General features: G+C 42.7%; 2 protein-coding genes and 1 pseudogene across 2 annotated transcripts; 1 reads left to right on the top strand and 2 right to left on the bottom strand.

Annotated features, from left to right (window-relative positions):
• Positions 1-7,789: 7,789 nt before the first annotated feature.
• Positions 7,790-9,089, top strand: LOC147423029 (protein ANTAGONIST OF LIKE HETEROCHROMATIN PROTEIN 1-like; annotated as a pseudogene).
• A 1,152-nt stretch (positions 9,090-10,241) lies between these two features.
• LOC147423028 (uncharacterized) lies at positions 10,242-10,807 on the bottom strand. The gene is made up of 2 exons (XM_086502292.1): positions 10,723-10,807; positions 10,242-10,618 (listed from the first exon to the last, which is right to left on the bottom strand). Exons 1-2 carry the CDS (start codon positions 10,805-10,807, stop codon positions 10,242-10,244), a joined length of 462 nt encoding a protein of 153 aa, XP_086358418.1.
• A 391-nt stretch (positions 10,808-11,198) lies between these two features.
• LOC147423027 (uncharacterized) lies at positions 11,199-11,834 on the bottom strand. The gene has a single exon (XM_086502291.1). It carries the CDS (start codon positions 11,832-11,834, stop codon positions 11,199-11,201), a length of 636 nt encoding a protein of 211 aa, XP_086358417.1.
• Between the last annotated feature and the right edge of the window lie 697 nt (positions 11,835-12,531).

Raw genomic sequence — 12,531 nt, 5'->3', positions numbered from 1 at the left:
TGGAGAGTGCCAATGGAAAAATCATCAAGATGCTGACAAAGTATTTTACAATTAGGAAGCAATATGGGAGTCAAATCTCGAGAAATGTCTATGGGTGTACAAGACATCTTACAAAGTGGCTACTAATTTCACTCCATTTGAGATGGTATATGGTAAGGAAGTAGTATTGCCAATGCATACATACCTAGGAGCTTTGAAAGGGATGTGGAAAGTCAATGCCACACAGTAAGAGACTTTGCAAGATTGGATAGTCAATATTGAAGCTTTATGGATGGACAAAGAGGCAGCAACAGACTATTATGTGAAGCATCGAGAGAAACAGATTGTCAAGTTCAACCAAAGATTTTTGGTTAAGAAGATAGAGGAGGGAGACTTGGTGATGAAGTACAAGAGCTACTTGGATTTTAACTTCAAGAAGAAGTTCAAAGAGAAGTGGATGGGCTCGTACAAAGTGTAGAAGGATATTCCCAATGGCGCCTATCAATTGGCGCAGTCAATGGTAAGTTTCTTAGAAATAGGGTGAGTGGTGTGTGGTTTAAGATGTACTTTGGCATGAGTTTGGTACTTGATGTAAATTAGATTATAGCCAAAGGGGTTGGGAAACCCACCTAAGGAGGACAGAGTGTGGAGAAGATGCAGCCTTGTACATATTGTATATATGGTTATGTTTTCTTTAGTTTGTTTGAGTGCTAGCAGGGTGTTGCAATTTTCAAGTTTAATAAGTCTATTTTTTGTTGAACATGAATGTTCAATAGGGGGTGGCAATGATGGTACAACCAAAGTTGGTCGATACTGAAAGATGTGTTGTGTGGTGCTAGTGATGCTAATAGGTATGAGGTAAAGTGCTAAAGTAGGTATATAAGGCATGGGCAAGGCAAAGGGCAGATTGAATGTATGTATAATGAGGTTTCTTAGGCCAAAAGAGCTCAAAAAAGGGCCAATTGGGGTACTAGATCCAGGTGCTCAAAGTGATGAATTCATACTCTACGATGTAGTGTTCAAAGTGCTTTACGAGTTGGTCCAAACGGCTCCTTGAACGGAGCCACGGTTTACAAGTTATGGTTGTCTACTAAAAATGGAGTGCATTGCAGATTCTTGATGGGTAGGGTAGATGAGGATGGGTGTCCAGAGCAAGTTTCAAAAGATAAACATGACATGCTCCAGTTGTGGAGCATGTTGGTCCTTTTGTATTGAGAATTAGATCCCAAATCTGCAAGATATGGATAATTGAAAGTTTGTTGGGGGCTAGTTATGTGCCCACTCGACAACAGGAATCATTGGCTTGTCAAACAAAGTCACGAGGGCCAATATCTATGAAATCTGTGCCAGATGACGGTGGTATGGTGAGAGATGTTTTTTCCCAATTTTGTCGAGCTTTGGTTGGAGGGCTCCTCAAAGACTAAATACGAAAGGGATGATACAACTTGAGGCCACCAACTCGAGGTAGGCAAGGTGACCTTTTTTATTGGGCTTTATAGAGTAAATGTTGGGACTCTTAAGCAGGGAATGGAACACTTCCCAGTTGGGGGAAAAAAAAGATTTTTTTGGAGAATTGGTTGTGGGGTTTGGGGACCCAATGGGTGCAATACACTGAGGGCTCACTACGTTGCCATCCTTGTAAATCCCACATGTGGAGGTACTTGGCTCCCCTAAGGGGTATTTATATGCCATGACCACTGTTGGTTGCATCAAGTGGGAGAGACAGCTCCTTGGGAGCTCCCTGGTTATGGCGTGCTCGCGAGAAGTCCTACGGGGTGCTGTTTGTGGCGGATCTTGGCACCCGGTGGCGCTTCTCGTAGCAAGCGGCCTCGAGAGGAAGATGATAACATGGCAAGAAAGCTGGGATTCCCACAGGGTCTTGGACACACGTTTTTTTTTTTGTGAAGAGAGAATAGCCCAAGGGGTTGTCACACCGTTGTGACATCTCCCTAGGGCTCAAGGAGGTGATTCATATGTAGTGTTGTGAGAGAAGGGTGGAAATTGACCGAGGTGTCAACACCACACAAAATGTGCCAAATATGGAGTTCCAAGTGTGTCTAATGCAATCCAAGTGCTAAAAAGGCTCATAGGGAGCTGCATCAGGGGAAAAAACCCCTTTTTTTATTTCTTTGAAGGTGTAGCTCCCTCTCATAGAGGGGTTTTTAAAAAACATGAAAAGGCTTTTGCCATTTTGGAGTTTTTGAGCATGGTGGAGAAGGAGAGCAAAGGGAGGATTTCTCTGCACAATGCATGGAGTTCATGTAACTGTCTTCTTTGAAGAAGAAGCTCGCCATTGCCCCCCCCCCCCCCCCCCCCCCCCCCCCTTTTTTTCTTTTTTCTATCATGCTTTGATCTATGTTTCCATTGTGGGTGCGGTTGTGTGTAACCTTGAACCGAGGTCGTGATGTGCAAAGTGAGAGAGAGGGAAGGTTGGTGTGTGTTTGCAGCAGTGTGGAATCAGAGGCTTTGTCATAAAATTTAATATCTAACCAACCCAAATGATTTTCTCATATTAAACTGATCATTAATGTGGGAGAATAAATGGGAACAAGAGTTAAGATATAGACATGTGCTTATAGCTCTATCTCAACACGGGGCCAATGGTAAAGGGGCCCAAATGAGAGATGGTCTATCAAAGAGCAAGGCTAAACAATGGAGCATAAGACCTTAGGGTTAGCTTCATTGAAAGACCTCCAATAATTAGTGTAAAAAGTCCTTTGACCTTAGGTAAGCTAGGGCTGAGCTCGAGGTGGGAACCCGGCCCAAGCTTGATGTGCTTGATGATTGAGATTCTTGAGGTTCTTGACACACTTGAGATGCTAGGGCTATACTTGAGGTGAGAACCCAGCCCAAGCTTAAAGTGCTTAAGGGCCAAGCTTGTGGTGGGAACTGGGGCTAAGCTTGAGGGGCATGAGGTGTCAAAAGTCAAGATTCAATACCTACAAGGAGGGGGCGAGCCCTACAAGAGGGGGGATGAGAGAGAACACCCACACACTCACACAAGGCATACTTGGTACGGAGAAAGCATAAGGGACACTTGTCAAGTTCCTCCTCATGTTGCTCACATGGTGTGGCTGAAGCCTATTGGTTGGCCACCCAAGGGGTCCAATGATAATTTAGGAGATTTAATTAATTGTCTTTGCATTTATCAAGTCCTCTCTCTCAAAGGGGAAAGGGGGACACTTGTCCCAAGGCTACCCTTGTTGCTTGTAATGCCTCTTGCTTGTGATTGGCTAGGCCTAGAGGGGTCCAATGAGCTTCAAGCATGAGCTACAAGGGGGGTTCGACCAAAGCAAGCTAGAGGGTTTCTTGGGGGTACAGAGCTCCAATATGGAGGCACGTCCAACAAGCATTCGTTTTTCTCTTGGAGGTCCCTTTAACTGGTAAAGGACGCCCCATACAACGAGTTAACTAGAGGGTTGCTCCCCCACAGCTAGAGGGTTGCTCCCCCATAGCTCCAATATGGAGGCATGTCCAACAAGCATTCGTTTCTCTTGGAGGTCCCTCCAACTGGTAAACGACGCCCCATACAACAAGTTAACTCCAGGCACCGCCAATCAACTTTTTTATAGCCCGCCAACCTGTGGCGTGACAACCGAGTTCCAACCTCATCGGCACTGCATGTATGGAAACTCTACTACACAAATTCCAGTGCTCCTACTCATGCGCCTGCAGCTATGCTCCATTCATGAGCCACATTGTCTCTCTCTCTCTCTCTCTCACGCACGCACACACACACACACACACACACACACACACACACACACACACACACACACACACACACAAAATATTTCACTGGACAAAAAAGCTTAGCTGATAATTATTTCAGGAGCCCTTCATCTACATCTCTATTATGCCGCCCATTACATGATCACACAAACAGTTGTCACAGTAGAAGCAGGTGTTTGGACGCTCAGCTAATGGTAGGATACGAGTCGCCAAGGCTACCCCATATTCTCGAGTGTGGGGAGTACTGTTAAAATATCCTCTTAGTTGATGACCATAACTACGATACAAGAAAATCTTATGAGGAGGTAGAAACTGGGCTAGCAGGTATAACCGATCTGAAAAACCTGGCTTTATTGAATGTTTTATATAATAATACTGTGGCCCTAGGCCCAGTGCCTCAGTAACCATTGCCAATCGGATATTGTTTTTGAAATGCTCACGACCCCAAAGAGTCACTCGCATCACTCGGTCCTGATAGGTCCACCACTTAGTTTGAGAAACAGAGGTTCCTAACTGCGGAAATAAATGAAGTTCATAACGGAGTAAGGTTGCTCTCCGAGTAGATGTACTTGACAGATAAAGATGTGCAGTTGCTATGGAAAAAACGTGTTCTTGACTGTATGCCATAATTTGTTAGATACTCCGGGTAAGCATATTAGCTGAAGATGCTAACTCCGGAAATGTTACTCTGGACTTGGTTTTTGTAAGAATATCACCCATCTTTTATAGACCCACTTTATGACTCCTAGAGCAGATTGGAAAGAAAATAGATTACCCAAAACTGATTATACTCTCACCGTTAAGAACATATTTTACCCTAGTGGATAGCTGAATGACATAAAGCTTACTATAGGGTTGGGAAGTAGGTGTAAACCTGCTATGTATGATCATCCGAGGCTTGATACAATAAACTCGTAACAAATTTACGGACCAGGTATCGACTATGGGAATAGATTGTTATCTATTGCAATTGGGTATGTGGTGTATAATATGAACTGTCCTTGCATTTAACTTAATACTATCTTTTCATTGTTCAGAAAATGCTATGTAGCAGGGTTTGTTACACCGGCTGTGCAATGTAGCTGGAGTTGCTCTGGAAAAGTTACTTGGACTCGGTTTTTTGTAAAAATATCACTTTCTCTTTTATGAACCCACTTTACGACTTCGAGACCAAAATGGAAATAATAAAAACTACCCAATAGTGTTTAATCTCTCACCATTTAGCATTACATGAGCTTATTGTATGGTTCGCTGGATTATATGAGAACTGCTGGGTATGGTCATCCAAGGTTGGATGCAATAACTCGGACCGGGTATAGACTATGGGAATACATTGTTATTTAGTGCCATGAGGTGGCGGACAATATGGCCTGTCTCGTTGCATGTAACTTAAAACTATCTTTACTCTTTTTTTTAGGGTAAATGAAAATGCTATGTAGTTGGTTTAGTATTCCCTGCATTAATTGATCGTGCCTCCTACTGCACGCTACCGCTTGTACTGGGGTGTGGGTCTGTAGCCGATTAGGGTAAGCAGAAGTAGTACGAAAGGGCCTGTAACCGCCGGATCTTTGGCTGGGGGTAATCCCTGAGGATATGCCCTCATTAGCGACCTCGATTATAGGTGACTGGTACAACTGGGTGTCGTGTCTTCTGCAGATGGGCATCAACATGTATTAATGACTCACAAGGTGAGTACTCATACTCACTTAGCAACGTTTTCCGTTTTCACCTCTCTGTGTGTGTGAGTTCAAAACTGTGTGAGTGATTATCTGCTGAATGCTGTGGGCTCAACATGCCGAAAAAATTTGAGGAGACGATTGTGGAGGCTTCCTCGGCTCCTAATCTACAGGTTAACATAAATGTGTTTTGCTCTTGAGTCTGTTGAAAGATTGTCTGAGCCGGAAGATCTGGCTGTAGCTTATTTCTTTGGAAAATGAAAATTTTGGAAATTTGCTCAATCTGTCCTTTTGTAAAAAGAACCAGGCTCTGAAAATCTGTTTCTTTCTTGTTTATGGTATGTAGCTCATATTGCTAAGAATCATTGGGAATTTTACTATAGGTTTACTTAATAACAGATGTAAAGTAGTGATTCTCTAATAATGTTAGATTTCCGTGGAAAAAGCGATGTGGCGAATAAAGTCTAGGTTCTGAAAATGGATTTTTAGTTGAGATTACGGCCAGGTTTCGAGGATATGTTAATGAATGACTGTACTGATTACTATGGCATGGTGTCTAAATGGAAATTTGGTATTTCTATGAGTTTTTTTTTACTTCTCAAAAGAAGGTAATCACTTATGTAGTGGGTACTTCAAGGCTCTGAATAAATGCTGGAATTTCATAGAAAATTTAGCTTAAAAATAAACTCAAAACAGTGAGCCTGATGGTTCGGTTACCTTGGTAAGTTGGAAAACAAATTGAGTTGTAGTACTCTAGATAATGTAACAGATCTTGGACTGATTTTTTTAAAACAAACGTCTATTTTACTGATTTAACTAAAAGATATTCTGGAATTACTGAATACTTCGGGTGTATTGCCCTAGCTTCGGATATTTAGGAAATGAGTGGCATCATGTATAGGAGTGTGGCAGATAGCTGGTTTCAAATTTACTTGGACTTTTTTAACCATAGTACTTCACAAGCTGGGAATATTAGTGAATGTTTCCTGTTACTGCTCACCGAGTCAGCATATACACTGATTTTTACTAGCCATAGTTTGTTGGACCCTCGATTATTCAATAATATTTGCTTGCCATTGACTGCTAGCTTTTTATTTTCTCTCAAGAATATATTAACTGGTCTTTTTCTAACATCTTGCTGTTTATACCACAAAATGCTTCTAGTAGGTTGATTAATAAAGGTGCTTGATACGATGAGTACGTCATAATTTTTCCCTTTAGCTGAGCCTGGCCGGAGGCTTTTAAGATATTTCTTTCTCGGACGGTGTTTGAGCTGGCTCTAAGTGACTGAGTTGTCTAGTGTATTTTGGTTTACAATTTTTAGCTGACATGGGGCAGCAGTATGTTGGACATGACATAATAACAAGGTTATTTTTTGATAAAGGTAGTGAATATATCTAAGATGGGGGTATCTCAGGTATGTAAAGTGGTAAATACTTAGTTGTTTTTGGGGATATCTCAGCTTGGTTATAAAACTGGTTCCAAAAATAGGATCAGTTTCAAAAAGTTGTTTATATACAAGGAAGGGGTAAGATAAAGTTTGGCTTAAGATTGCTTGTGCATAAATCTATAGAATATAAGTCGCTCCAATCTGGTTAGGGATGAAGTTTTGGTTAAATTTTGATATTCTCCTTAACTCCTAAAATCTTAAGGATTGGTAAAGAAAGCTTTTTATAAAAAAAAATATAATCAAGAAATAAACCAGATTTATGGCTGCTCTATGGGGTTTGTCACTTTCTGTATCAGATTGGCAGAAAAGCCAAGAAACTTTTTTTATCTAAAAGAACAAATTACAAGTTAGGAACTATGTTTTTTTAATGGTGACATGGATAACAACTGGGATGCCCAGCATCATCTGTGTACAATCACGTGCTAACGAATTGTTTTCTTGTGGCTATGGGTGCAGGTGAGGGCTACCTTCCTTGATTAAAACATTCTGTTCTTAACAAATGGTGGATCTCTTAATGTGAAGCAAAATTTCCCAGACTTTGGGTTTGCGGTTTCTTGAGCTATATTCTGTTATCTTCATTACCTTGTACAAAATTTATTTTCAACTGCAAATAAATTATTGTACAAATCCATTGTACTTTTCTAGAATTGTTGGTCTGTGAACAGTTAGTGTTCGTTTGCGTATATATATAGATTTAGAACTGCTACACACACACACACACGCTGAAGCTCCCCCCCCTCTCTCTCTCTCTCTCTCTCTCTCTCTCTCTCTCTCTCTCTCTCTCTCTCTCTCTCTCTCTCTCTCTTTCTCTTTGACCACTCTCGCCCCCGACCTAGGGGCATGCTTCCTATTTGTCATAATAAATCCTCTCTTTCTTGCTTGCCTTCACCATAGCTTTTGTGCACACACAGAAGGAACCCCCCACTCCCTTAGCGGTGGTCCATTCTGTGATATGGACACTTTGCATGAAGTTCTTAGCGCAGCGATAATGGCAATTTATTTAGCTCTACACTTTTGGGTGTCAAGCATCACCACACATGGTCTTCCCCCAATCGACAGCGGGTCTGATCTTTGTGATGACGATGATCCGGTCATTAAAGATGCAACTTCAACAATCAATTGAATCATTGCCTTTGCGGTATCCTATTGGCAACAAAAGAGTTATGCTGTTGGTGTGTGGTATGTCAAACCTCGAAGCCGGCATTTCTAGCATACTTTCTTCAACTACACAGAGGGTGACGATATTCGCTTCGAAGAAAACTTGCAAATTCCACGACACTTCTTCGACTTCGTTTGCGCTTTGGTGCAAGGTGACCTTCAACAAAAACCGATTCCTCGATAGATAGTAGCTGAGGTGCCCACAAGGGTGCTTACTGTGCAGAGGAAGGTTGCTTTGTCTCTACACATGCTCGGCATTGGAGGGCCAGTCCATAACATTGCTAATGTGTATGGTCTTGGGTGATTCACTGTTAGTCAAGTTTTTAGGCAGTTCATTGAGGCCATGATGCGACATAGGAGCACCTTCATTCGTTGGCCAACTACACACAAGAAAAGCAATTGGTGAAAGAGGGCTTCGAAGCAAAGCAGGGCTTCCCCAATTGTTGTGGTGCAATAGATGCAACGCAAATCAACGTGGAATTGCCAGCTGGTGAGCTACACACACATTGATTCGCTACGAACTGTAATTACTTTATGATATTGTAGGTGGTGGTCGACAGCAACTTGCGTTTCCTCGATTATCATGTGTGGTATGCCCGGTGTCTGTAATGACATCCGTCTGCTATGAAATTCATCATTGTACAGGAAAGCACAAACCAATGTGATTCTTGATGGCCCAACAATTACGATGGAGCGGCATCAAATTCAAGAATACATTCTAGGAGATGGCACTTACCTGAACTTGCCATGGTTTATGATACTATTTCTTGTTTGCGGAGCACAACGATATCTTGCAACAGTTCAATTACAAACTATCAAGTACATGAATTGTTGTGGAGCGAGCATTTGTTAGCTTGAAACAAATGTGGGGTTATCTGCAACAACGGGTGAGACAACCTAACGTGGAGCTCTTGCCAAAAGTCATTGCCACATGTTGCATTCTACACGACATATGGGTGGACTTTGGTATACCGTTTGATGATGATACCATTGTCGACGATGAGCAAGCTCCACAACCTTTAGGAGGTGTAGCAAGGGGATTGACCACCAGAGACGTCCTGCTCGCTTACATGCAAGATGGTCACGTGGAATAGTTTGTAGCACCCTTTAATCTATAATTTGATATGGACATTGCTTTGCAGTCTATACATTACTTTGCTGTCTATAGTTTGATCTATACATTGTTTTGTTGTCTATACATTGTGAGAGGTTTCATTTAAATGTCTCCATATTTGTCCACTTTGGACCTTCATCTAGGCGGGGGGGGGGGGGGGGGGGGGGGGGGCTTAGTGCTCCGAATGCGTCGTTGATTCGGAGAAAGATATATATATATATATATTATATATATATATATATATATATATATATATATATATATATATATATATATATATATATATATATATATATATATATCTATATCTAGAGAGAGAGAGAGAGAGAGAGAGAGAGAGGGCCCATAGTAAAAAAAATGCTTCATTAAGTTGTGTGTTGGGGGGGGGGGGGGGGGGGGGGGGGGCAAGAGAGAAAGATAAGAGAGAGATTGGCACAATGCACAGTGCACAGTGTGTGGGAAAACGGTACACACACAAAATTTTTGGCCTTTGGTAGTCACACAAAGTATTGATTTCAGTAGGCTTGATGATTTGAAAACACACTATGAAGCATTTAAAGGACTTAACCAAATAAAAAATTTAAAGCTTGGCCTGTCCAATTTAAAGTAGTGCTCCCAATGCTTCATTAAGTTGGGGGGAGGGGTAGAGAGAGAGAGAGAGAGAGAGAGAGAGAGAGAGAGAGAGAGAGAGTAGGGGATAGTGAGAGCAAGCAATTTCAATTTCGTCCTGCCAATAAAGTGTTTGCAGATTTTAAATCAATGCACCTACATTTTAAGGGGGGGGAGAGAGAGAGAGAGAGAGAGAGAGAGAGAGAGAGAGAGAGAGAGAGAGAGACAATGCACTGTCCACACAGTGTGTGGGAATCAAGTTAAGACACAAACAATATTTGGCATTTGGAAGTCACACAAAATATCCAATTCAGTAGGGTTGATGATCCAAAAACACACTATTAAGTATTTAAAGACCTCAACCAAATAACAAACTAAAAGCTTTCCCGTCTAGTTCAAATAGTATCCCAACAATGAACATCACATGCATAGTCGTGCAATACCAAAGATGTTTACCAAGTAACAACTACTCAATGCAGGAAATGATAAATAAACAAACACCTAGAAATGAAACCCACAAGTATTACTCTCTCCGTATCGCCAGGGAGGCAATGGAGTCGGCCACTCGGTTCAAGGAGCCACAAATTGCATTTGCACTGTCACGAGTGGCTTTGTTTTTTGCCTCCTTGATTTCTAGAAATCTCTTTCCCCTAGCGTCTTCACATGCATCCTTTCGGTCCTCTGAACTTTGCAACACCATCGCCAAGTTCTTCATCGAGTCCACGAGCTCCTTGATGTTGTTGCCATTCACCCGCGAGCGCCGCTTTCGCTTGATCCCTCCTGCTTCCTTTTGCTGATTTGTCACGGGGCCCACCACCATCGTTTGTGGCAAGAGGTGGTGTTTGTTGCTTGCCTGTGCTGCCAATGTCGCCAGGCATGGTGTGGTTGTCTTCTTTGTCGCTTACATGAGAAGAAGTTAAGAAATTAGGGTGAAAGCAACAATGCCAAATAAAAACAATAGCAAAAATAAAATCAAGGACCAAATTCCACTCGGACTTGCATACCTAGGGGTGTCGTGTCATCCTCCATAGACTCAACTAGAAATCCCTCAATGTCGGCATCGTGGTCCTCGCTAAAATGCATCAGCATTTTGTTATAGAGTTCGAATGGAAAGTCTTCTACAGGCAACCCTTTTTTTGCGTCGCTCGGTTTGACTCATTTGCCAATAGCTAGACCACCCTGAGGGAATCTTCCTCTCATAGTCATTGAGCCTATTGAATAAGGAGTGTACTTTCTCCCACTTCATTTTGCATTGTGCCTTATTACGCATGACGCCTCGTGCCTGACAGGTTTCAGCAACCACTTGCCAGCAGTCGCAAGGAGGTGCGCTCATAAACCCCTCCTCCACTTTGGCATACTTGTACTTCGTTTTGCATTGTGCCTTATTACGCATGATGCCTCGTGCCTGACAGGTTTCCGCAACCACTTGCCAGCAGTCGCGACGAGTGCGCTCATAAATCCCTCCTCCACTCTGGCGTACCTACACTTCTTTCTTGGGCTCGACCAAAGTGATGATCTCGTGGAGCCGCCAATTAGTTTGTGCAGTCGTTTGTGGCGTTTGGGTCAATGAAGGCACCGGTGCTCCCTCAATTGAGGTGTTGCTATCACTCGGAATAGCGATAGGAGCTAACCTACTGCCTGGCGGTAGGCCTTGATGAGAGACATGCTTGATTGGTGTTGGTAGAGCCAATGCTAGACGTGCAGACAATGGCAGTGACATCGTGGTCGATAGTGGATGCGGTATTGAAAGCAAGGATGGCCTTACCGGAACTGGCCGCACCCGAGGTAAGAGGATGGGTGGATCAGGGCGTAGTCCAATGTCTACAAAGGCCGATCGGGGCAGTGTTATTGAAGGCCCCCAAGTACATGAGCCACCCAGGCCTCCGATTGGCGATCCAACTTGCAGTAGATGCAAGCTAGACCCCATTATCGAGACATTTTGTCGAAGTGATCCCTTTTGTGGCGCCATTGAATGGATTGCTGCAGCCAGCTCTTCGATCGTTGGCATCGCTTCATCGAGTAGGGAGTCCGTTGGTGGGATGATAGAAGGCACCTCCTCGCCATCATCGCTCCATTCGTTGTTGAGAACCATCGACAAATTCTCTTGCGACAACATGGATGCATAAAAACCTAGAGAATTATTGCAAAAAAATGGAGTGGATCATTTTTGACATTGTATGTAGCAGCCCTCCATGGCATTGTACAGCAAACCTTACATAATTATCTCCCATGCACCAAACCTAAAAGAGTGGTAGTAGTTACTTAAGGTTGATTTCTTTATCAAAATCATGGAAATGATTTTGATGAAGAAATGATTAACCACTTAGCATAGCAAAATAATTGCAGCAAAGCACAAGGTCATTTTGGTTATATTTACCAAATCACAAAAATGATTAATCACTCAGCAAAGCAAAATAATGGCATCCAATTATAAAAATTTAAACACAAACCCATTTGAAACTACCTGCATGGAGGCAGCGCCATAAAAGCCTTCGCCAGTTAGTAGGAGAGGAAGGTGAGGCATGTTGCGCACAGAGAGAGAGAGAGAGAGAGAGAGAGAGAGAGAGAGAGAGAGAGAGAGAGAGAGAGAGAGAGAGAGAGAGAGAGAGAGAGAGAGAGAGAACAACAATTAGCTGATGGGATGAAATGGCAGCACCTTCGTATTGTTCTGGTAGAGCTAGGGAGCAGACATGGCTGTTGGGAGATGCAGAGTATACGCTACAGGTTGCACATAGCAAGGAGAGAGAGAGAGAGAGAGAGAGAGAGAGAGAGAGAGAGAGAGAGAGAGAGAGAGAGAGAGAGAGAGAGAGAGA

The sequence above is a fragment of the Adiantum capillus-veneris genome, chromosome 26 (genome assembly GCF_014529385.1).
Source record: "Adiantum capillus-veneris isolate H3 chromosome 26, ASM1452938v2, whole genome shotgun sequence".
Classification (NCBI taxonomy): domain Eukaryota; kingdom Viridiplantae; phylum Streptophyta; class Polypodiopsida; order Polypodiales; family Pteridaceae; genus Adiantum; species Adiantum capillus-veneris.
The sequence above is the reverse complement of the archived record's forward strand: the minus strand, read 5'-3'. Positions and strand labels throughout refer to the sequence as shown.

Coding starts and splice junctions, on each gene's coding strand:
- LOC147423027 (XM_086502291.1), bottom strand. CDS start 11,834: ATGTTGTCGCAAGAGAATTTGTCGATGGTTCTCAACAACGAATGGAGC.
- LOC147423028 (XM_086502292.1), bottom strand. CDS start 10,807: ATGCTGATGCATTTTAGCGAGGACCACGATGCCGACATTGAGGGATTT. Junction 10,619..10,722: donor GGATGACACGACACCCCTAG/GTATGCAAGTCC, acceptor TTCTCATGTAAG/CGACAAAGAAGACAACCACA.